This window comes from Panthera leo, chromosome C2, assembly GCF_018350215.1.
Source record: "Panthera leo isolate Ple1 chromosome C2, P.leo_Ple1_pat1.1, whole genome shotgun sequence".
Taxonomy (NCBI): Eukaryota; Metazoa; Chordata; class Mammalia; order Carnivora; family Felidae; genus Panthera; species Panthera leo.
The window spans coordinates 9,155,501-9,182,468 of record NC_056687.1 but is presented as its reverse complement, the minus strand read 5'-3'; the positions used below and the strand labels follow the sequence as shown (position 1 = coordinate 9,182,468).

At 48.1% G+C, this 26,968-nt stretch overlaps 1 protein-coding gene across 5 annotated transcripts in view; it reads left to right on the top strand.

Annotated features, from left to right (window-relative positions):
- DOP1B (DOP1 leucine zipper like protein B) overlaps positions 1–26,968 on the top strand; it is a 103,346-nt gene that overhangs the window by 32,739 nt on the left and 43,639 nt on the right. For 4 of the 5 annotated variants that reach the window (XR_006206990.1, XM_042954535.1, XM_042954536.1 and 1 more), the window contains exons 4-15: positions 56–226; positions 5,916–6,105; positions 8,086–8,184; positions 8,524–8,647; positions 10,526–10,635; positions 10,952–11,066; positions 13,117–13,237; positions 15,196–15,315; positions 17,599–17,701; positions 18,881–19,072; positions 21,145–21,829; positions 23,537–23,808. Coding sequence is in view for 4 of the 5 variants with exons in the window: in XM_042954535.1 (XP_042810469.1) it covers positions 56–226; positions 5,916–6,105; positions 8,086–8,184; positions 8,524–8,647; positions 10,526–10,635; positions 10,952–11,066; positions 13,117–13,237; positions 15,196–15,315; positions 17,599–17,701; positions 18,881–19,072; positions 21,145–21,829; positions 23,537–23,808 (2,302 nt within the window). In the remaining variant the exon portion in view is untranslated. Of the gene's footprint in view, positions 1–55; positions 227–5,915; positions 6,106–8,085; positions 8,185–8,249; positions 8,444–8,523; positions 8,648–10,525; positions 10,636–10,951; positions 11,067–13,116; positions 13,238–15,195; positions 15,316–17,598; positions 17,702–18,880; positions 19,073–21,144; positions 21,830–23,536; positions 23,809–26,968 lie in introns of those variants that run through there. The other variant, XM_042954537.1, reaches the window with a different exon arrangement.

Sequence of the window (26,968 nt, the reverse complement as noted above, 5' to 3'; positions counted from 1 at the left end):
CTGATTCGGTGTCTCATTTATCCCCCACCCCGATCTCCCTTTCTCTTTCCCAAAGCTATGGGTTGTTTCCTCTTCTGGCGAACGCAGCCATGTCGGTGAGGCCCGTGCTGCTTGGCCTGTATGAGAAATACTTTCTCCCGCTGCAGAAGCTTCTCCTGCCCAGTCTCCAGGCCTTCATTGTGGGCCTGCTGCCCGGCCTGGAGGAGGGCTCGGAGATCTACGACAGGTGGGTCTCATCCAGTGCTGACGGTGGCGGGACTGCTGGTGGGGGGGTGGTGCTGGTGCACCGGGGGAGGGGGTGCAGGGGGACCTGCTGGTGCACAGCGGGGGGACGTTGGGGGGCCTGCTGTGTAAGAAGCAGGGAAGAAGGAGCAGCAGGGAAAGGTGCGGAAGTCGGGGTGATGCTTTCCATTGCCATGGTGGTCCCTGCTTGACCGGATGCTGTGTTCTCCTGGGAACTGCCTTCAGTTACAGGTGAGAGTCAGAAGGTAAGGTTTCCCAGAGTCACATGGTGAGTGAGTGGCAGAGCTGGGATTCCGAGCCACGTAGGTCAGATTCCAAAGTCTTCCTGCTTCCCATTACACCTGGCTGCCTCTGAACGAAAGCAGAGCCATGCTCATTGATGGCTGGGGCTCGAGAAGGCAATGCTAACTAAGCAGAATAGCTCGACACCTTTCAGCAGCACTTTGGAGACATTTGTAAAGCTCCTAGCATAAAAACTCACGGAGGGCTTGTTTCACTCGTGCTTAGGAGCAGAAGAAGGCATAAGTCTATTCAGACTATTGGGTATATACCGTGTCCTGTTTGTCTGGGGAATTATCACATAAGAACTCACTTCCGTTGTATCAACCGTCTGATCACTGTGATTACCCTCTATTTAATAGGACCTGTTTTAAGAGCCTGTGTGCAGCCTGACTGGGAGGTTTAGAAACCTTGGTGCTTGCAAAAGTTTTCATTTGATTACACAATGCCCGGCCCAGATTTCCCCCACGCCAGAGGCCCCGGCCACCCCACCTTTGTCATGGCTGTGACTGGGGGGGTGCAGGGGCTGGGGTGGAATCAAGGAATCAGTCCAAGGTCTATTTGGAGTGCTCCCCTAAATTCAGAGAAACCAGATAACTAGAATGGTTTGGGGGATTGTGGCTAGTGGTTATTAAGGGTGCATTTAAGTCAACAGCATTTGTAGTGGAATTTGACATACCTAACCAAAAATTTACACTGGAACATTTCAAACTTTCACATAGAGCAGGTGGTGGCTTCCCACTTCCCAGCGGAGAGCCCCCCCCCCCCCCCCCCCCTTGCCGTGGGTCTGGTCAGCCGTCCACTTCTGTAGGAGGCAGAGTCTGTGTCACTGCCTTGTTAAGCCGGTGGCCGCATGCAGGATTGGTAGGTGTGTGGAGGTGATGAATGGAAGGTCATGTAGGAGTCAACTAGAGGGCCCTTACCAGATCTGTCTCTTGACTCCTAGCTCAGGCTCTTTCTGGAAGTTCTGGCCCATTCATGTTTCCCAGACAAATATGGTATGTTCACGTGTGTGTACGTAAACGCTTTTTCTGTCATCTGACAGATGAACACATCAGTTCCCTAAATGTGTTGCGATTTGTGGTTTTTTTTTTTTAATCTATAAGAATGAATCACACCAGAAGAGCGTAAATAGTTGGGGTGTTTTTGCGTGTTGTCTTAGTTGATCGATGAGGGTTCATTTGAACAGTTGCTAACATTGCTTAACATAGCTTTTTCTTGTGATTTCTTGACATCCGACCAAGAGCTGAGTGGAGCTACGTGAAATCGCTGGGTAGATGGAGCTGTGACAGGAAACCAGGCCCAGTGTCTGCAGCACCCCAGAGTCATTCGTTTTCAGCTCTCCTAGGGGGTTACTGGTCGAGGGTTCTAGAATCTCCGAGTGGGTGTGCACGGGCACAGTAATGGGAAGATTGCACCAAAGTCCTTGGTCTCCGTGTCCGTGTTAATTTGAGAGAAGTCATCGTTTTGAGGGAGTCGTCAGCTCTTTCTCCCCCTGAGTGCTCTGGAGCTGAGTCAGACACCCCCCGGCAGACACTGTGCAGGAACAGGGAAAGGAGGGTCAGCGGGGGTCCTGCTGTCCTGTTGGTAGCACATGCAGAGGGCTGAGTTGGGCTGGGGCCGCCGCGGGCAGGGTGACTCACGAGTTTCGCCGAGGTGGAGGCTTCCTGGCTTGTGTGTCAGTGAACCCTAAGAACAGAAACTCTGACCGGTGTTAGGACTTCTTATTCACCCTGGCTTTCCGACCCTTGTATGCCTGCAGATGACTGGCCGGAATGTCTTTTCTAAAGTGGCTATGAGGGGCACCTGAGTGGCTCAGTTGGCTTAGTGTCTGACTCTTGGTTTTAGCTCAGGTCATGATCTCATGGTTGTGAGTTTGAGCCCCGAGTCTGGCTCTGCGCTGACAGCATGGGGATTCATTCTGTTTCCCTCTCTCTGTGCCTTCCCCACTTGTGTGCGCACTCTCTCTCAAATAAAATAAAATAAAACAAAATAAAATAAAATAAAAGTGCTGTGAAATAGCTTCATAGCTGTGTTTTGCTGCACTGAGAAAACAAGAGCAGTTTGGAGAAAATCTCGAACTCCTGAGGAAATGGAGGAAAGGTGAATATTGTCGGAGGTTTGTAAGCAAGCAAAAACTGCTTGGCAGAGATTTTCATGTAAGTTAGTCGTTCTCAGCTGGGGTGATTCGTGTCCCCCACGGACATTTGGCATCATTTTTGGCTGTTACCACTGAGATGGAGAGGGTGTTACTGGCATCTAGTATAAACATCCTGCAGTGACATGGTTGTCCCCGCAGTGAAGACTTACCTGCCTCAAAGTCCATCGTGTCAGGGTTGAGAAAGCCTGACTTAAATGGTAGTTGAAACATTTATTGACCTTTCTCTTGGTCAGTTCCAGGCACCATGATGATCAGCTCTGCTGGCTCTAGAATTTTTGTACTCTGGTCATGTATCTGTGGTGGTGCAGGACACTGTTGTCACCGTTGTGCTTGTTCACATGGCCACACCTCGAGCTCTTTGCTCCTGTGACAGGTTGGCTTTCCATGACTATCCCCTACGCAAGTGGCAAGTTGGGAAAGGCTTGGGGCTTACAGCAAACAGCCTGTGTCACTGACTATCCATTGAATAGAGAGTGAGCTTGTGTTTACAGGAGGCACGAGAGAGCGGCAGGCGGGGTGAGGCAGGAGGCATGGAAATAGGAGGGGTCCGGAGGCTGCTTTGGTTGCTGATTCGATCTGAATAGAAAACATTGGAGTCCCGGGCTCTAAACGGTGTAAGCTAATTTCACATTGGAGATGATAGGAGTGATTCTTACTTAGTAGAGAGTTATTTGGCTTTTCTTTATATATATAAGGATTATTTATTCATTTTGAGAGAGAGAGAGAGAGGAAGAGAAGCCCAAGCAGGCTCCACACTGTCAGCACAGAGCCTGACACGGGGCTCAGTCTCAGGAACGATGTGATCGTGACCTGAGCCAAGGTCAAGAGTTAGAGGCTTAATCGACTGAGCCACCAGGCGCCCCAGAGAGTTGCTTGACTTTTAACCCAGTTATCTTGCCCTTCACTTTAATCTCCTTAGCAAAGTCTTGTCACAATTGCCCTTTTTTGAACTACAGCATCATTGACATTTTTAATGTCTATTAATTTTTTTAGGACAAAAGGAGACATAAGCTGCATTTCTCCAACAAAGGGAACTAGCCCGTGCACTCTGAATGCAAAAGGGATAGCTTAGGTGGCACCTCCCCCATTGCTGGACAGTTGAACCCTCCGTGAATAGCTCGTGGTCGGTGTTCCGTGGAACCGACTTTGGGAATACCCTGTTCCAGCAAAGGGAGATGCCGCGGCAGTGAGTGCACCGCTGTGTCTGCGATGGGCTTTATCTAAGCATCAGTCCCCGGAGGGGGTCAGGCTTTGTCTAAGCATCAGTCCCCGGAGAGGGGTCGGGCTTTATCTAAGCATCATTCCCCGGAGAGGGGTCGGGCTTTATATAAGCATCACTCATCCCCTGAGAGGGGTCCCGGAGAGAGGGGAGCTCTCCCAGGGTTTTCTCAAATCTCCTGCTGTAGGAATCTCTTCCTAGCTCCAGACCGGCCTGTCGGCCTGCCCAGTGCGCTGCAGCCGCTGCTGCTGAGTGAGAGTGGTGCTCCTGCCTCAAATCAGGGCCTTTGCTGGGCTGTTTTCAGAGCCGGGCGAGATAAGCTCTATTTGTTTGCTCAGCCTCAATAGAAGACCAGTCGATATCTTTAGCCACCAAACATTCTGTGTGCTTTTCCTGAACATTTGGCTGTCATTCGTGCCTCTTCAGTTTTGGTTTTTTCTGCAGAGGTGGCAATGTGCATCACGTGCACAGTAAAATTCAAGTATTTTATGACTAAAAGGGTCAGACTAGTTTTATTTATTATTTTTTTTAAGATTTTAAGTCATTTCCTTACCCAACAAGGGGCTCGAGCTCACAACCCCAAGATCGAGAGTCACGTGCTCTACAGACTGAGCCAGCCAGGTACCCCAGACTAGTGTTAAAGAGAACAAAATTTACTGTTAATATAAAGAGGTAGTAATTTTCTGTACGAAATGCCTTTGTGTACCTTGAACTGATTATCGACAAGTAAGCTGAAGGTGACTCGGGTCGTAATAAGAGGGAAAGAGTGACACTCCTCTCCCCGTGTTTTTGGGTGCCAGCTGTGTGTCCGACAATCATCTGGACCCTAGGGACGTGTCAGCAAGCAGAGCAGACCTGGTAGTAATGGGTGGGAGGTGATAGCTCTGTTCGCCTGTGCTAAGGTTTACAGGAGACTCTCAGGTCATGGTCCGAACATCTCCATCTCTTCTCCGTATCTCAGAGCCACAAGCTAACATGCACAGAGGTTAAACTCGTCCTAGGGTCCCTTGCCAGGAAGCAGACACAGGATCTGGACAGCACAGGCCTGATTCTGGGAACCTGGGTAGGCCACTGCGTCACCCTGGACGACCAGTCCTGTGATTGTTGCCTGTCTTCTTTGCCAGTAGGAAACCCGACAGGTAGAATTCTTTTGGATTTTGAGTCACTTCACTCATTAAATGAAATCGCTTTGTGGAGATTTCCCTCTGCCATTTACTGACAGGTGCTGTCATTGGCCCCGTAAGCCGTTCTCACTGTTGACGGGGAAGGTGCCCTAGTCAGCTGCAGGCACACCACTGAGCGGAGAGGGGCCGGGCCTTGGTCAGTGTCCGTGGAAAAATAAGCCCGGACCCGCTGAGGACCCTGCTTCTCTTCAAGGGCGGACGTGGAGTTGCTGATGTCCCGTCATGGGAGAGAGACCCAGATAGAGATAAGAGACAAAGGAATGTCAGACATCAGCAGGAGAGCGTCCCAGAGCAGGACTCAGCAGAGGGGGTGCTGTGGATGGAGTGACAGGCTTTATGGGATTTGCAAATTCCCAGGGGAACTTTGTCCCAGTGTTTCTAAAGTCAAATGTCTCTTGGCTCTGCTCAGATGGAGGGCTGTCTTTATCATTATTTGAGTCTCCAGTCAGTCGCACTGACCTTTTATTTTTTATTTGACATGTTAATGAAAGTGACTGGTCTGCTCATCCCCTTTTTGGTGGTGGAACCGCCCACCCACCGGGTCTTGCAGCATCAGGAGCCACAGATGGACCTGAGCCACGGTGCCACCACCAGTCAGACACTTCCCGTTGGCCAAGAAGCTGTACCTCTCAGCGACATGCTTGTTTTAGCAAATTCGGTTTCAGTGATGGCCAGCAGGTGGACAGAACAGAAAAGCAAGAGGCGGCAGCCTCTCAGAACCATGAAGAAATGGTCCCACAGCCAGGGGAAGGCGAGCAGGGGCTGTTGGTACCGTGAGACACGGACGCCTGGGACCAAGCCCTTACCTTCCGTAACGTCTTGTCCACAGAACAGACGCTCTGCTCCTGAGGCTGTCCCTGGTGGTCGGCAAGGAGGTGTTTTACGCTGCCCTTTGGGGGAGTGTCCTGGTGAGCCCCGCCATCCGCCTTCCTGCCTCGCTCTTCGTGGTGGGCCACATCAGCAGGGACTCGCCCGGCAAGGAGCAGAAGTACATGCTGGGGACGGATTACCAGCTCACGGTGGGTGCTTTGCTTCTCACGCTGGTGGAGCGGGGCACGCAGGTCCCGGCTTCCTGGGCACAGGCCGTCACTGGGGCTGCAGAGGGGCTTCGGAGAGCGGCAGGGAAAGGGAGGTGTTGCAAGCTTCAGAGCATGTGTGCTCTGCTGCTGAGCAAAACGAGGAGGAGGCTTCGAGGCATCAGTACCCAGAATGAAACCCAGGATGGTGGTGTTTGTTTTCAACATACGCCTTAACTAACGCTTTACATATTCAAACAAGTACTTGCACCTAAGGAGGGCCCTTCGGGAAATAGTTAGCTGTGACCAGTGCTCTGAGGCCTCACGGAGTCTGTTGCTGTAGCTAGAACCTCGTTTCCTCCCTGTCCTGTGTCACACTGCACACTGTCCACACATCAGGCTCCCTCTTCCTCCAGCCACTGTCTCTGTCAGTCCTGTTCTTGCCATCGTCCTCTCCTCTGGCTGCTCTCAAACCTAGACTGTCAAGGTTCTTCCTGTGTCCATCCCCAGGCCCTTTGGAGGGCCGCTTTCTTTCCTGGCAAGGTCATCCCTTCCCTTGACCTTCCCACATCTTTAGACTTAACGTCTTGTGTGTCTGATGGCCCGCAGTCTGTCACCACCTAGTGGTAAAACTGAACAGCTTTGTCCATTTCCACTGCTCTCCTTTCAGCTTCTGATCCTTGCTCTGGACCACATCATAATCTTCTGACTGCCCATCCTCTGCCCATCCAGGCTTGTTTTTTGTGGGTTTTTTTTTTTTTTTTTTTTACTGCTCTTAGCTCTTTGCTTTGTTAAAGCATAGCTTTGTTCATACCCATACCATGCTTGAAAAATATCTGGCTTCCTCTTGCCTACAGATAAAGTCCAAACTCGAGAGTATTATAGGTTTGCTCCCAACCCACCAGTCTCACTCTCCCATCAGGCCCTCTGCACCCCCAAACTGACTGTCCGGCCTGGCCTGCAAGTCTGTGATGCTGCCTCCCTGCTCCTTGCCCTCATTCCCCACCCCTTCTCCCCTGGCCTCAGTGCAGACCCTCCCTGACCTTCCTGCTCAGCTTTCCTACAGAACTCCAATGTTTTCCCTCCTCTCTTCTGAATTAACATTTCCCTTACGGCTCTTCTCAACTGTTCTGCATCTGTGTTCCTGTATATGTATACTTGGAAAAGACACATAGAGTATAGATTGAATTGGTTTGGAATCCATGTAACTGAATGGAGTTTGGGGTTAGTCAAAAGATCCTACCGGAACCTAAAGACATTCCTTTCTGGATCCTAGAATTTGAGGCCTTAGAACCTGACCATCTCGTCCAAGCCCTTCAAGCTCTCAGATGCAACGTGTGAGAGCTGCATCTGATCCACTGTCCGATGTTACACTGTTTACAACCTCCTTGGGAACTTCCTGGGTGTGACCCGGAATGTCCCATACATGCAGAGGGCAGCGGGAGGCCAAAGGAAGAGGCAGGCCACTCCAGATTGGTCGGCGGCCAGTTTACTACGCCGGGGAGCTTACTGATGAGGCTTGTCTTGGGCGGGCACAGGACAAGTAGATCTCTGCATCCACCTGCCAGATTGTAAAAGTTTACTATGTAGAGACTTTGCCTGGGTCGGTCACATATACCATGCAGGTGTCGTCAGTGCCACATCACCATGTCAAAGCTGCGTCCCTCAGGCAGCTTCTGAGGCAGGGAAGGCAAGCAGAACGCACACTCCCAGGACAGAGGAGAAGGTGAGGAGCCTCCAGCTCACAGGTCAGCCAGGTCACGTCATCTCGATGATCTCCTCTCACTGCCCCACCCCCAGTGTCTAGAGCTAGAACCCATATTTCCACATTTCCGCCTTACTGTTGTATTCCATGTGATTTAACACAGTGGTTTCAAGATTCCCAGGAAGAGTTAATTTTATTTTTGTGAGTGTAAAGAGTAGCCCACAAATGATGTTAAATGACTTGGGAGTGAAATGTCCATGCTGTTTTATCATCTACAGGTAAAGTCTCTGTGTGCATCACTGTTGGACTCCAATGTTCTGGTGCAAAGAAATAATTTGGAAATTGTTCTGTTCTTCTTTCCATTTTATACATGTCTGGTAAGCCGTTTGTGTTCTCCCAGGAAGTCCCTAGTATTCCCGAGGATGTGGGGGGCAGGGGGCAGGTGGGACAGATCCAGGCAGCTTTATAGCAGCCACTTTGCGGTCACCATTTGCTTCCAGCTGGCTGAAGCGTCCTTGTTCATTTTTGTGAGGATGGTGTTTCCGTAGCAAAAACTGAGTAGCTTCTGTCCGTGGGCATCGTGAAGAACCAACCCCTTTTGAGAACTACCTTTTTAAGAGCAACCTTGGTAGACCGGTAAGGAAGGGCCACATTCAGAAAGCCGATGATCTACTTGTTCATCCCTCTGCAGTAAAGTTTTCTCTGTCTTCCAATAGGATTCCAACGAGAGAGCCATTCCTCTGCTCAGATCTGACATCGTGCATATCCTGTCAGCCGCCACCCAAACCCTCCTGAGAAGAGATATGTCTCTAAACAGAAGACTTTATGCGTGGTTACTAGGTACTGAGCAGTATACGACAATCGAAAGTCGAAGTTAACATGAAACCTTATAGTGCTGATTTGTGGATCAAGGTTCAGTCTTGGTGATATGTTTCTGAATCATGAAGTCTGGAGAGAGGACACACTGACGGAATATGGCACCGGTCAGATGAGTTCTGCCTACGCTGTAGCTTTGCTTATGTTGCAGCTGTTACACAAAAAACAGGGAAATAAACAAATGGGTTTTTTTTTTTAATTTTAGAGATTGAGAGAACGTGTGCGATTGGGGGAGGGGGAGACAGAAAGGGAGGGAGGGAGGGGGAGAGAGAGAGAGAGAGAGAGAGAAAGAGAATATCTTAAGCAGGCTCCACGCTCAGTGCGGAGCCCGACGTGGGGCTCGATCCCATGACCCTGGGATCATGACCTGAGGCAAAATCAAGAGTCAGCCGCTCAGCAGATTGAGCCACCAGGTGCCCGTAAATGGGATATTTAAAATGCTCACTGAATTGCATTTTAAGAAGCTTGAAATACCACAAAAACTTGTAGTGAAACCTCCTTCAAGTAGAAGCTTGCTGCTATGAAGAAGTCTCATGGGCTTGCAGGGTGTGAGAGCAAACCCACAGACGGTTTGATACAGATGGAAATGTTTGTGGTATTGACCTAAAGTTTTGGAAGACATTTGGAACCGACTTTGGGAGAGCCTGAGAACCCGGGCCCATGTTTCTGTGCACAGCCCATAAACTTGTAGAAAAGCCTTTGACGGTTGGTTCACAGGGACAGAGTTCAGGAAATCCCAGGGCTTGGAGGCTAGCACTTCAGAATTTTATAAATCTGCATGTTCGTGTACCTGAGCACAGGTGGCACACAAAGTGACCATGAAAGGACTCCACAGCTTTTTTTTTTTTTTTTTAAGACTTTATGATTTTAGAGCAGTTTCAGGTTCACAGCAAAATTAAGAGGAAGGTACACAGTTCCCAGCTCCGCCCCCCCCCCCCCCCCCCACAACCTCCCCACCAGAGTCGCACATGTGTCAGTCTGTGAACTGGGGCTGGCACGTCATCACCCAGCGTCAGTGGCTTCCACCAGGGCTCACTCGTGGTGGTGAGCATTCTGTGGGCTTGGACACGTGTAAGGACACGCATCCACCTTTACAGCATCACGCAGAGTGGTTTCACTGCCCTAAAGAATCCTTTGCTTCTCCGCTTTTACAACTCTCAACATATAGGTCTTCTCACACCAAAGTCAGGAAGTTCTCTGAACCCTTTCCTTCCTCTCTTCTCCGTAGTTACAGAACTGCCAGAACCCATTGCACGGAAGCCAGTGAAGGATGTCAAGAAGAATATTTACAGACTCTTTAAGCATTTTTATCAAAAGGATGATTCTGATAAATGCTCAGCTCCCGCTTAGTTGACCTTGACTTGCTGTCTATAGAGAGGACCTGGGAACAAGTTGATTGCTGGCTCCCACCTGTTAGCCTCAGCCCCAGAATCAATGCTCCTAATACCATGAGATGCCTTTCTTGCCCTGAAGACCTCACAGACTTACCCAGAACTCACAATAAGAGCATATAGAGGAGAATAGCTTGAGTTCACATACTGCCATATAAATGCTGGATTTTAAAAATGATCCTGTTTCCATTAGGTCCTTGTAATCAGACTTCTCCAAGACAGGGTGAACTCTTGGGATGAACTAAATTGATGCCTGTTGAGCTGGAATCCTTAGCATACCACTTTTTTTATCAGAAGAAGAAAATGTGACTTAGTCTCACCAGGTTGGAATTTGGTTTTCTGTTGGAGGAGTTCTCTTTTTAAAAATACCGCAGCATGAGACCCTTGCATAATGTTATGTACCTTAAAATTATAGATCTTGTTACAGCTCATGGCTCTTGTTCTCTTGCAGGTTCAGATATTAAAGGAAATACCGTTGTGCCAGAATCCGAACTCTCAAATTCTTACGAAGACCAGTCCTCGTATTTTTTTGAAAAATATTCTAAGGATCTTTTAGTTGAGGTAAAGGAGACTTTCTGGAAAGTAGGTCCCAATCAGAACATTCCTGATCATGATTCCTCAGTAGATTGATTTGTAGGACCTCAAAGTAGATGTTGGGAATGTTGCTGGATACGCGGTTGGGAAAATTCTGTGTGCGTCTGTTTCGTGCCCTGTGACTGGTTTTCTATCAGAAATAAACTATCCCAGAATACTTAAAATTAGAAAAAACCAATAGTGTCATACTGTGCTTAAAGTTAGAAAAACCAAGAGTGTCATGCTGTGCTACAGTGTCCTACAATATCCTAATAATATGTGGCTTTTTTGGGGAAAAAAAAAGGGTCTAGCTGAGATACTGCACCAGAAGTTCTCAGATGCTGACATAGAGGAACGCCATCATGCGTATCTGAAGCCTTTCCGCATCCTCGTCAGTCTTCTGGACAAGCCGGAAATAGGTAATGTTAGAAGTGCGGTTACCGGGGTGCCTGGCGGGGGGGGGGGGGGCTCAGCCGGTTAAGAATCCGCCTCTTGATATCAGCTCAGGTCATGATCCCAGGGTCGTGGGATTGAGCGCAGTGTCGGGCTCTGCACTGAGCGTGGAGCCTGCTTGGGATTCTCTTTCCCTCCCTCTCTTTGCCCCTCCCCTGCACTCGCTTGCATGCACGCGCACGCTCGCTCACTCTCTCTCTCTAAATAAACTTTAAGGAGAAAAAAAAAAAAAAAAGAAATGCGGTTATCCTCATAGGCCCGATGTGGATTGCCTGTGTCGAGGGAGTTAAACTTGGCGAGACACAGTCAACATGTTATTTTGAATATAATTCAGTCATTGGAATTTCAGAATCTTGAAGCATTTTCATCACCTTGTGTGTTCAGTCATCCTGTCTGGGCACCACTTAAAAGTTTTGCACGATAACGTGAACGCTTTTGTTGGAAAAATACCTTGGAGCTCCTATCGTGCGCATCTGTGTGTGTTGTGTGCCCACAGAGCACATAGGGCACTGACTGTGTGAGAATGTTTCCTCAGTCCAACGTCATGCTTCAAATGCACTTTGATCTTATTTTCGAGTGAGTAGGGATCCTCCTCCCTCTCTCTGCCTCACGACCCGGGGAAAGCCACGTCTGCCGTGCGGGCCTCGGTCTGTTCCTCTGCCAAATGAAAGGGGTTGAACTAGACTCCAGCTCCTGAAGGGTCCCCTCTTGCACACTGTGGTCCTGTGAGTGTCAGCTAAAAACACAATGACCTCTGTCCCTTGCTTAGAGAACAGAAATTGCTCTGATATCCATTCACAGTAAGATCTTAACATCCGATCGCTTGAGTGGGGGAGGGGCAAAGAGAGGGAGACAGAGAATCCCAAGCAGGCTCTGCAGTGTCAGCACAGAGCCCGATGCGGGGCTCGAACGCACGAAACCGTGAGACGATGACGGAGCTGAAACCAAGAGCCTGACGCTTAACTGACTGAGCCACCCAGGCGCCCCAAAAGCGTTCGACGTTCTTATGCTGTAGGTAAAATATACTTGGGGCTGATCATCAAAAAAGTTCTCAAAAATGCATAAATAAAAGTTTTCTGAGGCACGTTTTTGGTTTTGTGGAAAAGCAGCATCAAAGATTAATCTGCTGATTGCTTTTTACACGGATACATTGAGAGAGCTTTCACTTTCTCAGAATCGATCCTGTTTTCATCCCTTTGCACACTTGGGTGAGAAGTCGCTGCCTTCACTGCCTGGTGGCTGCTGGTTGTGGGGCAGAAATGTCCAGCCACCTTCCACCTGCCTGGTTGACAGCAGTGCTTCTCTAACCTGCGGCTGGTCCAGTTCTTTTGTGCCATTTTAATAAGCTTTTCAAGAGCAGTGTTATTTTTTTTGTGGGGTTCTGGCTCACGATTAAAAGGATTTAGACGGGCACCTGGCTGACTCCGTAGGTAGAGCATGTGACTGTTGACGTTGGGGTCGTGAGTTTGAGCCCCTTGTTGGGCTCGAGATTACTTTAAAAAAAAGATTAAAAGCACAAATTCAAAGTGTAAAAAAAATTTTTTTTAATTAAAAAATAAGGAAAGTTGCCCTATTCTACTCTGTTGGTATTTATGCCGGGTAACGTCTCTGGCCAGAGGTGATGCACACTTAACGCACACCAAGCACACGCCCTGGGTCCGTCAGGCAGAAGCAGGCGTGGGCAGGTTACTTAACCTGGCTGCCTCTGTCCCCTATCTGTGGTCCGTACAGCAGTCGGTACCTGGTCGCGCGGCTGTTGTGAGGATGGAATAAGTTCATAGATCCAACGCGCTTAGGGCGCGTCTCCAGCCCGTAGTGTGTGTGACAGAAATGCTGGCCGTTTACGTGAATGTTGTTCCTCCAACTTAATAAAGTTGTCATTATCAAACTAAAGTTTCTGAGCATTTTAGACCCTAAGATTGTGTGTACGGTTCCTCTCTCTTTCATGCGTACGCCATTTATTTACTTATTTAAATACGGATTATTAACCTCTCTCTGTTTTCTTTTTCGTCACAGGGCCTCGAGTGGTTGGGAATTTGTTCCTTGAAGTCATCCGGGCCTTTTATTCTTACTGCAGAGACGCTCTCGGCTCTGACCTTAAACTTAGTTACACCCAGAGTGGAAACTCGCTCACAAGGTACGGGTTTGGCCTCCAGCTTCGCACTTCTTCCTCCCTCCCCGATGCTGCTCGTCTCACTTCCCCTGCCGTGTGGTATAAAGTGGGCGGGGCTGGAGAAAGCGGACACGCGAGGGATCGCGACCCGTGTGAAGATAAAACCTGTGCGCTTGAGTCAGTCGACGTGAAAGGACAGTTCCCTGTTGAATACCGTGAAGGGTTTAAAAGGCGTTGAAGCCGGTCTCCACCCAGCCTGGGATGTACAAAATGTATTTACTGAGCGAGTAGGAAACCTGGATCTGGTGTGTGTCCACGTGGTGACTTACAGGGAGGATGGCAGGAGGAGGGTAAGGTTGGGAAGTGGAGCCCGTGGCAGAGGGGAGAGCCAGGCAAGGGCACGCTGAGGGCAGGTGCCACAGGACCCTGAAGGCAGAGCAGGTGAGGTTCAGGACGTGGCAGACATGGTGCCTTGGAGTATGTAGTTCTCTCTCGACCCTGGGTTTTGTTTTTGTTCCTTTTAAGATAGTGCAGTGTCTTCCTTTTGACTTTATTATTTTTTTAATGCTTTTATTTATTTTTGAGGGAGAGAGAGAGTGTGCACAAGCAAGCCAGGGAGGGGCAGAGAGAATCCCAAGCAGGCTCCAGACCCGAATGCAGGGCTCGATCCATGAGATCATGACCTGAGCCGAAACCAAGAGTCGGATGCTTAACTGACTGAGTCACCCTGGTGCCCCTTACTTTATTCTTGATGTAGTTTCCTTCTGCCTGAATTAGCATTGGATATATTGAAAATTTAAAGCTATTTGAGGATTTATCTGGCTTCTTAATTGTAAATGTACCAAGAGTTCTGAGTGTTTGCTTTTTTCCTCCCAGAATTTTTCCTCTTTTCCTCCCCTTTTTTCCTCTTTTCTCCCAGAATTACTGTTTTTCTAAATATGAAAGTAACCATGCTCTTTGTGGAACATACCAGTATTTGAAAATGTCAAGAAAAAAGATACCACCCATGCTCCACCACCCTTGAGAGAAAAACATAAAACGTTTTCATTTCTTTCCAAACTTTGAATGCATATGTAAATATACAGATGCCTGTCTTTTATTTTAAAGATGGTATTATGAGCTATTTAATTGCCTGTTTTTTCTTTTAAATGCAAGTTGTGAGTAGCTCTGCTCTCTTCTACAATGGAATATAATGGTTGTCTTAGGTTCCTCAGTAAGGATTGATCATCTGTTTAAATGAATCCTGACCGATTGGTCAATCTCCTGCTGACCGACTTGTAGGTGGCTTCCAATTTTTCAGTGTTTTTAAATGGCCTTGCAACGGTATCCTCATGCATATATCTTTGGGTGACCATGCAAGGATTTCTGTAGGGTAAATCCATAGAATAAATTTCCTGAGTCATAGAAGATATACATTTAAATTTTAGCCAAATTTCCCACCCAAATGGGTATACCATATTATTTTACCAACAGACTATCTCATTACCCACAGCTGGACTCAAACTGGTTTTCTATACCAGATTCTTTTCACAACAGCTCTGACACTTGTTTCTTTTTATTTCTTTTTTAAATGTTTATTTTTGAGAGAGAGAGAGAGAGCATGAATAGGGAAGGGGCAGAGAGAGACGGAGACACAGAATCCCAAGCCGGCTCCAGGCTCTGAGCTCTCAGAACAGAGCCTGACACGGGGCTCGAACTCACAGACCACAAAATCATGACCTGAGCCGAAGTCGTACGTCTAACCAACTGAGCCACCCAGGCGCTCCTCTGACACTTCTTTCTAAGAGAATGTGTCAATATAAATCCTGTTTAGGATGGCATGCAAACTCTTTCCAGTAACAGGACAGTAACATTTTTATCTTTCTTGGGATTTGTCCATCTCTCCAGAAACAAGTAAATGAATTACAGGTTTTCAGGAACAGTGTTCTTGTAGTGAAGGGTTTCTCATGGATATAGTTAAGAGTCTCCACCTTCCCTTACAGTGCAATAAAAGAAAACAGAAATGCCTCGGAGATTGTTAAAACGGTGAATTTGCTGATCACTTCCCTAAGCACAGACTTTCTCTGGGATTATATGACAAGGTGCTTTGAGAACTGCTTTAGGTAAGTGTCCAGTTCCAGATTATAGAATGTTCAGGAAGGACTGGAAGCTCTTGTGGTTTCATAGCTGCTTTTTGTGGCTCAGGGTGGGTGATCTCTGCTGAGCACACGACAGGAAAGAATTCAAATCTTAGCGGAATAAAAAATATTGCCATTAAGAAGGTTCAGGTAATCTCCGCCACATAATTCTGAAGCTTTTTTATTTATTAATTCTAATTAATTGATTGATTAATTGATTGATTAATCAATTAATTAACTGAGATGAAAATCCTGTGCATTTTCAAGTTACGTTGACTAAATAGACTCTTTGCACAGTTCTCCTGGAGGCTGATGTCTTTAAGGAGGCTTAGTTTTGTGGCTCTGTGTCTAGAGTGAGTGGTTTTGAAATCACCAGTCTCCTTAAATTCTTACTGAAATTGTTCCATAACAGGTCCGATAAAAGCATAATGTCTCAGCTGCCACAATCAGCTTCAAGTCACCTTCGGTCTGATGACTTGTACCACCTTGACATCGTGGATGGTGGCCCCGCTGTGGGGATCCACGTGCCTCCCTGCGAGCCTTTCCCCAGTCCCTCTCCCTACAGCAGGGGAATAGCGTCATTTCTCAGAGCCCGTCTTGTCCTGAGTCCCCCTGTCAGCCTTCCTTCCTGTCACCCTTGAGTGCGATGCTCTGTGCTGTCACTGTCCTCCACTACCCAGCAGCTTAGCAGAAGCTTGACTTGTCGCTTCCTGTGGGCCCTTCTCTGGCCTCAGAGCCCTACACGCACTCATTAACGCCTCGGGACAGCCCAAGGAGAAGTAGGCCCTTGTATCACGTAAGAAAGCCGGGGCCCAGTGACACGCAGCCCTTGTGTGGCTGCGCGGCAAGTTAGCAGCAGCCGAGATGGGAACCCGGGAGCGCCTCACTTCCCGGCTGCTCCCACAGTGCAGCTCTGTGTCCCCTAGAGCCAGGTCCCGGCAGGCGTTCAAACCTGTGATGAATGAATTATAGCTGGACCCACGGGCAACCCAAGGCCACGTTATTCTGAAGCTGGACTGTATTTTGGTCAGCGTGTTTCCACTTCAGAGTTAGAAGGTGTGCTTTCTTTTTTTAAAAAAATCAACTACGAAACATATCAAGTGTAAGGAAAACCAAGAAGTAATGTCAGATACACATGCACCCATTACTGAAATTATAGTGAACCCTTGGCCATTTTTTTTTTTTCAGATTTTTTTTTTTTAAGGAATAAAATGTTGCTACCCAGATAGAACTAACTCCTACCTTCCCAGCACCTTCCCCCTTCTTACTGGGATTATTAGTGTCCGTCCTAGCCGTGATGTTGTCTGTGCATTTATAACAAGTGCGTATCCAGAAATGATACAGTCTCGTGTGTCTGTTCAGGCTTTACATAAGCGGTATCAGGTTGTATATAACTTTTTACAGTGTGCTGTTTTGGTGGTGGGTTAACAGTCCTTTGGAGAGCAGTCTGTACACCTGGTTAAAACACTAGTTTCAATTTTTCCATTGTTGCAAATAGTACTTTGTCCTCTTCGCACACACATGCGCAAGTTTCTTTAGAGGAGACACGGAGAACAGTTGCCTAGGCTAGAGTGTGTGTACTTCTTCACAGTGCTCAGATAAATGCCAAGATAACTACATGGTAATTTGCGGTGAAGACAGTGAACTCAGGTCGAGTTGTCCCATGAGAGCTAGATGAATCCAAAGTTACTCTGTTTTGAGCACCGATACGTATCTATTTTGTAACTTACCTATTTAACCAGTCACCTGCTTCTTTAAAAAGAAGCGTTGAGTTTTATAGCATAAGCAGCCACCGACAGAGCGGAGCGGTGTGGATGCCGGAGACTCTAAGCCGCTCCCGTGCCGAGCTCGTGGGGGTTATGGGGAGGCGCTGTGACAGGTTGCTTTCAGGAAAGTAGAACGACTGCTCAGCCTGCCCTTCTCTAGCCAGGCGCCTTCCCTCGGAACATGCCTTTGGTTTGGGGCTGGGGACCTAGTGTTGCACCCGTAGCAGAGCTCCGGATCCGCTGGCCGTGGAATCCCACCCGGGCGTGGGACCACCCTCATCTGAACTGATGAAGTTCAGATCTGACCAAACCCGTTTTGGAGATAAGCAGATTCAAGACACTGACACTTCTCTGTGTTAGTTTTACAAAGCTTAATTATGAGAATTACAGAAGCTATCTTTCATTATGTTTGAAATAGAGGAACTTTATTGGACATCATGAATGCTTGAAGTTACCATGGGAGAAAGAACTGATTTGTTTTTCTTTCCTGTGACTTCTGTAGACCAGCGAAGCAGAGTTACACTGTTGGGAACAGCATCAGCCCTCCTCCGACGGTCTCGGAGCTCTGTACCCTTCTGGTGTTCCTTCTGGATGTTATTCCCCTGGTGAGGCCCCTTGCTGTGAGGAGGAGTCTCCATGCTTGGCTGATATTTACGCTTTTCATTAGTGTCGTTGGCCTGATAAACCTTGCCATACTGAAAAGTGGTTTTACGTAAACACACAACACTTTTTTTTACGTTTATGTATTTTATTTTATTTTTTTTTAACATTTATTTGTTTTTGAGAGACAGAGAGGCAGAGCGTGAGCAGGGGAGGGGGAGAGAGAGATACAGAATCTGAAGCAGACTCCAGGTTCTGAGCTGTTTGTTAGCACAGAGCCCGATGCAGCGCTTGAACTCACGAACTGCAAGACCATGACCTGAGCTGAAGTCGGACGCTCAACCGACAGAGCCAGCCAGGTGCCCCTTTAATGTTTATTTTTGAGAGAGAGAGACAGAGACAGAGACAGAGCATGAGTGGAGGAGTGACAGAGAGAGAGACACAGAATCTGAAGCAGGCTCCAGGCTCCAAGCTGTCAGCACAGAGCCCAACGCGGGGCTCGAACCCACGAACCGCGAGATCATGACCTGAGCTGAAGTTAACTGACCGAGCCACCCAGGCGCCCCCAATGCACGACACTTTTAATGTTTGTTTTAGCGCAGAGAATGTCGCTGCTACACAATGTTGTTTAGTAGTGAGAGTAAATGTACCTCTAGGTAAAATTGTGCAGTTGACTAATTTTCTCAAAGGAAGCTAATTTACTTAATATAGAAACAAATGTGGCAATAGTTTTCTACTAGAAAAGGTAAAGACAGTTGAAAAAAAGAGGAAGAATGTCCATTGATTTGTCTAGATCAAAAAGAAAATACTTTGTTTTCTGATTTGGGAACGAACATAAAACTTATGCTCTTAAAAAATGGACTTTTCGGGGCACCTGGGTGGCTCAGTCGGTTAAGCGTCCGACTTCAGCTCAGGTCACGATCTCGCGGTCCGCGAGTTCGAGCCCCGCGTCGGGCTCTGGGCTGATGGCTCAGAGCCTGGAGCCTGCTTCCGATTCTGTGTCTCCCTCTCTCTCTGCCCCTCCCCCGTTCATGCTGTGTCTCTCTCTGTCTCAAAAATAAATAAACGTTAAAAAAAAAAAATTAAAAAAAAAATGGACTTTTCTAAGGTGCCATTTTGAGGTGCATTTGCTTTTTTCTGATCAAAAATTGAAAGCCCATTAAACCCGGGTCTTTTTTCCACAGGAACTTTACTCTGAGGTACAAACCCAGTACCTCCCGCAGGTGCTGGGCTGCCTGGTGCAGCCTCTGGCCGAGGAAATGGAGACTCTAAGCTTACCTGAGCTCACGCATGCCTTGAAGACATGTTTCAAAGTGCTGAGCAAGGTCCAGATGCCACCTTCCTACCTGGACATGGAGCCCACGAGTGGAAGCACGGTACGTGCCTCGAGGAGCTGACGTGGTTCTCCAGGTGAGGCTTATGCCCTCCTGGGAGCAGGAAAGAATTAGGGTTGGTTAGGGGAGGAGTAAAGGTCAGAGGATGTAGTGGTAATATCTAAGTTACGCTTCTAAAATCCTCAGACACTTTCCAAATCTTTTAGCATGGAAGCTGATCACCCTTCACTTTGCCTACCCACCCGCCCCCCCCTTCCTCCTACAGCTCTCGGTTAGCTTCCACTCACCTTCCAGATCTCGTCATGTGTATGTTTTTGTGTGTTGGTGGTATCTCTCTAAACGCGTACGTGAGGGGCGCTGGGTGGCTCAGCTGGTTAAGCGTTCGACTTTGGCTCAGGTCATGATCTCGCAGTTTGTGGGTTCGGGCCCTGTGTCGGGCTCTGTGCTGACAGCCCTGTGCCTGCTTCAGACTGTGTCTCCCTCTCTCTCTCTGCCTCTCCTCTGCTCGTGCTCTTTCTCTTTTCCTCAAAAATAAACATTAAAAAACGACACCACCACCACCTAAGTGAGATACTGGTTTACCTGGTCTGCAATAACAAAGTACCAACGACCGAGTGACTTACGTGAGAGGAAGTTATTGTCTCACGGTTCTGGAAGCCAGAAGTCTCCATGACAGCCTAGCTGTGGGCTTTACAGTGTCTTCCAGTCTTGCCCCATTGGGGTTATTTAGGCGGTTTCTGGGTTTCACTGTTACCGCACTGCGTCCTAGTGCAGCTTGTTCGTGGCTGCGGGTTTCTCTGAAGGATCAATGCCTTGAAATGGGTTGTAATGAAACCCATTTCTTTTTAAACTGGGAGAGAGGTACGCTTGCCCCTTCTGACTTGATGTGGGCGCTGCCAGACCGGGTCCCCAGAAGACTGTGTCACAGTTCCCCAAGCAGTTCGATTTTTTTTTTTAATTTTCCACTTCGCTTCAAGATTTGAAAATTCCGGGGTGCCTGCCTGCATGGCATAGTTCCTTGAGTGTCTGACTCTTGATTTCAGCTCCGTTCATGATCCCGGGGTCGTGGGATCGAGCCCCGAGCCCCGTGTCAGGCTCCACACTGAGCATGGTGCCTACTTGGGATTCTCCCTCTCCCTCTGCTCCTCTCCCCCACATGCTCGCTCTCTCTCTCTCGCTCTCTCTCTCTCTCTCTCTCTCACTCTCACTCTCACTCTCACTCAAAAAAAAAAAATGTTTTGAAAATTCTGGCCTTGACACCCATTCAGTGTAGCCAAGGGCAGGAGAGTGGACAGGCTGGTAGCCAGGCACTCCTGGAGGCGCTGGGCCTGCCCCTCGGGTGCAGACTCACTCACAGACGTTTCCTTTCCACAGTGAGTCCTTTTCTTTTTCTAGCTGTTATAGCTAATCGGAAAAAAATCCTGTAAATGATTTAAGGTACAAAGTTTAAGCGTTTGTCTATAAACATAACGAACCGTGTTTTTAGAAGTGCATACTGTTTCATTCTTCCCTAGAGAGCACAGTGGCGTAAATGGTCAAGTGTTTTAAATTTAATGTAATATTATGTAAGTTAACAGTGTAAGAGGAGAGGCTGGTGATCAAAGGTTGCAGTGGCATCCCTTTGAAAAAGCCACAAAGTGTAGACACACACGTACACACACACACACACACACACACACACACGGATAAGGTGCTATATATTACAGGGGCAAACCCTTCATTCTAGTTCTCTGCTCTCATTTTATTTCTTCATGCCTTTATTTTACCCCCACTCCAATGTCCTCATTCACGTTTGAAATTTAAATAGATCAGAAACTGTTTTTGCAACAGGTTTTTGAACCTCAAAGGCTTAAATGAATGTACAAAGTGGGCTCAACGCCAGCCTGCGCAAAGCGCTGGAGACACAGCGGCCTCTCTCTGGGCTTGCACCCATCTCCATCCCCCTGATGGACCTTCTTCATTTTATTAGACACTTTTGCACGGGGGTTGTCTTGGGGTAGAGAATTAGGATTTTGGAAAACGGGAGGTGCAAGCTTTGGTTTGCTGGATTCGGCTGATTCTTGAATCCCTTGGCCCCACGAGATGGTGTAGTTACAAATCTCCATTTTTTGCAGAGTCCAGTAAAAGGTGAAAACAGTGAAGTAATTATAGACACAAAGGCGGTGATTCCGGGTGATGAAGAAGCTTCGTTTCCTCCCCTTAAATCTGAAGACAGCGGGATCGGGCTCAGCGCCTCATCCCCGGAGCTGTCGGAGCACCTGCGGGTCCCCAGGGTGTCTCCCGACAAGGATGACGTTTGGAAGAAGGGTGGGAGCATGCAGAGGACGTTTCTGTGCATCCAGGAGCTGATTGCCACCTTCGCCCACAAGAACATCTTTGGGGTGCAGCCGACGGCGTCTGGAGAAGAAACCAAGTGCGAAGAGCCCGCAGGCCGCAGAGACGAGGGCGGGCCACCAGGCACGGCGGTCAGCGACCCCGGCGGGAAGAACTCCTGGGATGCCAAGCCCATCAGCGTGCCCCAGTTTAAGCAGATGCTTTCTGACCTCTTCATGGCTCGAGGGTCTCCATTTAAGACAAAAAGCGTGGAGTCACCGTCACCTGTGCCCCGGAGCCCTGGCCGGAAGAAGGAGGGGGACTGGGCCGTGGAGCAGGGGGTCGTGGACCTGGGGAGCTCACGGGAGGCCTGCCGGGAGGCCTTCGCTGCCGCATGCCATCTGCTGCTGGACTGCGCTACCTTCCCTGTGTACCTGTCCGCGGAAGAGACGGAGCGCCTTTGCGAAACGCTCTTCCGGCTCCCGGGTGAGCACCCTGCCCCACGGAGCCACCCCGAGGAGTCCCGACACCTAGCTGATGTTTGCAGACAGGCTGAAACCGCGTCTGCCGGGAGGGGACTCTTCCCCACACTCGTCTCCTCCTTATTTTGTCACAAGCTGTGTGTGCATTTGACTCGTGTCTTACCGATGGCAGATTGGTGAGGCTGGGGCTGTAGTTTTGACCTTTAGGTGTCCCGTGCAGCAGATCCCATTAAAGGATCTGGAACATAAAAGGTGCTTAATGATAATCAAGAAGTAGGCTGTTTCATGAGGCCTGTTGTTAAAGATTTGTGTTAGTTTGCTAAGGTTGCTGTGACAAAGTCCTCCCAACTGAGTGGCTTAAAAAAACAGAAAGGTATTGTCTCCGGCCCTGGAGGCAGAAGTCTGAGATCAGCCTGTTGGCAGAGCCGTTCTCCGTTTGAAGGCTCTGGGTAGGGATGTGTTCCAGCCCTCCCCCTTAGCTTCCGGTAGTTCCTGGGACCGTGGCGTTATAACTCCAGTCTGCATGGCATTCCTCCATGTGCGTGTATGTGTCCTGCATTCAGATTTCCTTCTTATAAGGACACCAGTTGTGGTGGATCGGGGCCCATTCTAATGTGACCTTGTTTTAACTAATTACATCTGCATCAACCCTGTTTCTGAATAAGGTCACATTCTGAGGTCCTAAAGGACCTTATGACTGCAACATAAGAATCTGGGAGAGTTGGGGGGTGGGGGGTACACAGTTCAGCCCATAACAGGCAGCTTCTTAGAAGCTCAGGCCGCCATAACAAAATCCCATAGGTCAAGTGGCTTAAACAACAGAAATTTCTTTCTCAGAGTTCTGGAGGCTGGAAGTTGGAGATCAGGATGCTGGCATAGTCCGTTCCTGAGGAGGGCTCTCCCCTCGGTTATAAACGGCCACCTTTTTGCAGGATGCTCACATCCTGGGGACGTGGGCGGGGGTGGATCTCTCTAATGTGTCTTATAAGGGCACTAATCCCGTCATGAAGGCCCCACCTCTGAATACCAGCACATTAGGGGTTGGGGCTTCAACATCTGAATTTGGGGCAGACACAATTCAGTCCTTAGCAGGCATTGAACACTTTAAGAAAAAGAGAGGAACATGGAAAACAAGAAAGAAGGGATCAAATTGAAGGGAACACAGGAACACAGGACAAAGCTGTCCCCTCTTGTAGCCATCACGGTAAATTTCCTGTGCGGTCTGTCTCTCAAATCATTAGCTGCAAACGACACCGTACTTGGAGGCACTGCACTTGGAATTCAAGTCCACAGTATATTTTGGGCCTCTCTTAAAGCTAATGCCATGAGTCCCACTATCGAGAGAGCAGCCTTGAAAAAACATTTTGAAATCTACACCAAAAAAATGTGGATATACTATATGTAAATTTAAAAGAAATTTTTAATGAGAGTTTTACTGGATGTAAACTTTTAAAATAAAAGACGCTTTGAATCATCCCAGAGCCCTGACACATTTTCAAAATTCAGGTAATCTGACAAGCTTTTGAAGGCAGACCCAGTCCCCTTTGTCCTCTGGCCCTGAGCGATGACTGATAGCACGTCCCCATGAGAGATTATCGCACCTGCTGGCCGTGTGACTTCTGGACCTCAGGGTGTCTTAGGATCTGCGAATTGTGAACCATTTTCATGCGATTTTCTTTATCTCCATCCTCTCTGACTGGCTTCCTCCCAGGAGGCGGCGACTGCACTTTCCCGTCGTGGCTGAGATCCCTCATGACCGTTTGCTGCTGTGTGTCTGACTGCTTCCTCCAGAACGTAGCCATCTCCACTCTGCTGGAGGTGATCAACCACTCCCAGTCCCTCGCCCTGGTCATCGAAGACAAGATGAAACGCTATAAAAGCTCTGGACACAACCCGTTTTTCGGCAAGCTGCAGATGGTGACCGTCCCTCCCGTTGCTCCAGGAATATTGAAAGTCATTGCAGAGAAAACAGATTTCTATCAGGTACGTCCCACTGGGAGGAGGGGGGTGACGCCCTCTTCCCAGCCAGCTATCTAAAGCTGTCCCCAAGGTCCCAGTCACTGTGATAAGAGGGATGTGGCGGCTCTGGTGACAGCTGGAGAGGGTTGCTCGAACCCTGTGCCTGCCTTGCCTGTCTCTCTGTCCCAGGCTCCTGGTACAGTTTCTGGCTCTGTGGCAAGAGGGCAGTAAAGTATTTGTGTTCAGTTTTGGGCTGACTGGACTTCGTACATAAGGACTGTTAGATTCTCTGAACATATGCAAGAAGAGACTGGGCCCTAATTTATAAGGTTAAAGGCTCCGAAGCTATTTAGCCTTCAAGGAAAACTTAGTTACTTGTCAAATTTAGGAAAGCTCGCTGAAGATGGTGAGCAGCTGTTGTTCCTCTTTGTGGGGACAGTGTAAAATAGTTTAAAGCTACATATGATAGGGCTCTTTTAACTGCAAGAAGTTAGAAACAGTTCCAGCTGGGGCCCCGGGTGGCTCAGCTCATGATCTCACAGTTCGTGAGTTCGAGCCCCGTGTCGGGCTCTGTGCTGCTGGCTCAGAACCTGGAGCCTGTTTCGGATTCTGTGTCTCCGTCTTCTCTCTCTGCCCCTCCCCCACTCGAGCACATGCGCACGCGCGCTCTCTTTCTCAAAAATTAAAAAATGTTAAAAAAACAGTTCCAACCAGGTCATGAGGAAAAGTGAAATTTATTATAAAGGTGGTGCCCGTGGATGCCAAAGGGCAAGCGTAGACTGCAGCCGGGTCTCCTGGGCTCTCCGCTGGGCGGCTGTTAGATCCTGAGGCTGCTCCTTCCCACGTCGCTCGACCGTTCGGGGGTCACCTGACTAACTCGGTTGCCACTTGACCTTTGGTCTGCCATGTGACCCTCAAGTTCCTCTAGCCAATGATGTTTGTCTGTCTTTCCCACAGTTGTGAACTGGCCAGTGTTACTAAACAGTCTGTCAGTGAGGCACCTGTGGGTCAGGGCCCTCGGCTTCTCCGGCCCGCCCAGCAGCGATGGGGGCCCAGGGGTGCAGAAAGGGATGTGCCCGCTCACCAGGACCTTTTCCCTGCAGTGATGGGGCAGCAGACACCCTGAAAAGTTTTGACACTGAGGAAGAGAGCTTTCTGATATTTTATGGGTGAATGAGATATTGAAACCGTCCAGTCCCTTTAGGTCCTAACAGCCTGTGCTCTGAAAGCCTTTGAGATAGGCCACCCTTCTCCTGTTTGGGATGAGCGCTTCTCAAGCAAGTCACGTAACTGAGGCCACCTCTCGACTTTATTGTTTTTTGTTGTTGTTAGTGACAGCTTTATTTAGATAGAATTCACATACCACATAAATCACCCACGTGAAACGTGCAGTTCAGCAGTTTTTACCATATTCACCGAATTGTACCATTTTACCTATTTTCTCTTTTTTTAATTTCTCCTTTGCAATTTTCTTTTTGAGCAAATGAATGCTTTCCAGTTCAGTATTTTAATCGCTTTAATGATTTTCCTCAGTATATTTTTGGAGCTATTAGTGGTCGGTCTAGGGCGTAGCAGGTACATCCTAACTTACCAGAATCGACTCACTTCCAGACTAAATTCCAGTGAAACCCAGAGGCCTCCTGCAGTGTGGGCTTCTCCTCTTCCCCTTCTTGTGCTGTTGGTGTGCACGTGACATCCATGCACATCACGAACCCAGCGATGTGGTGTTATAGTCGTTACGTAATTTTATGTCCTTATCAGGAAGCTGGGAGAAGAAAGGAAAACACACAGCGAGACAGAGTGTGTTACTTAACCTCCTTTTTTTTTTTGCGAGACAGAGTGTGTTACTTAACCTCCTTTTTTTTTTTTTTTTTTTACCATTTCTGGCTCTTCTCTTGTGGATTTCAGTCCGTACCTGGGCCATTTCCTTCCTCCTCTGCACCTGCGCTGCCACCCCCTCCCCCGTGCCACTGATGCTGTGTCCCGCCAGTGCACTTGAGCAGTACCTGTGTGCCTGTCGTTCACACAACCTTTTGAAGAGAATCAGTGGAAAGAAAAAAGGAGATACACACTTAGGTTGTCTTTGTAGAACCATGTAATTACCTTTACTGGTGCTTTTTGCCTTTTCTATGGATTTGATTCACTGGGGTCGATTGCTTTCACCTTGAAGAACTTCCTTACATGTTTCTTATAAGACAGGTCTGCTGGCAACAAATTCGCTCAGTTTTTGTTTATCTGGGAATGTCTTCATTTCACCTTCTATTATAAAAGATAGTTTTACTAGATAGCATGCTCTTCGTTGGGCTTTTTTTTTTTTCCTTTCAACACTTTGAATATAAGAACAAATCTACTTTAATCAGCCCTGGGTATGCCTGAATATGCAATATTTAAGGAAAGCAGCACTTTTTATTTTTATTTTATTTTTTAACATTTTTATTTATCTTTGAGAGAGACAGAGTGCGAGTGGGGGAGGGGCAGAGAGAGAGAGAGAGGGAGACACAGAATCGGAAGCAGGCTCCAGCCTCTGAGCTGTCAGCACAGAGTGCAACGTGGGGCTCGAACTCCCCAACCACAAGATTGCGACTTGAGCCGAAACCAAGAGTCGGATGCTTAACCGACTGAGCCACCCAGGTGGCCCCAGGAAAGCAGCACTTTTTAAATAATCTGTAACAAATGCTCATGTGAATGTTCAAATGAACTTACTTACCATTTGAATTCACCATTTGGATACGTGATCCCACTGTCTTCTTGTCTCCAGCCTTTCCTATAAAAAGGCAACTCTTAATCTTACTGGGTTTCCCTTATAAATGATGAGTGAGTTTTCTCTTGGTGCTTTCAAGATTTTCCCTCCTTTGTCCATTGGCATCTCATTGTGATGTGTCCAATGTGGATGGCTTGGAGTTTATCCTACTTGGAATTCTTTAAGCTTCTTGGATGTGTACATTAATGTTTTTTCATCAAATGTGGGAAGTTTTTTTAGCCATTATTTCTGCACATATTTTTCCTGCTGCTTTCTCTTCTCCTCACCTTGCACTCCATTTGTGGGAATCTGCTGCACTTGATGGCGTCCCACATTTCTCTAAGGCCCTGATCATTTTTCTTCATTCTTTCTTCTCTCTGTTCTTCAGATTTCATAATTTCTGTCGACCGGTTTTCTTCACTGGTTCTTCCTCGTCTTTGATGT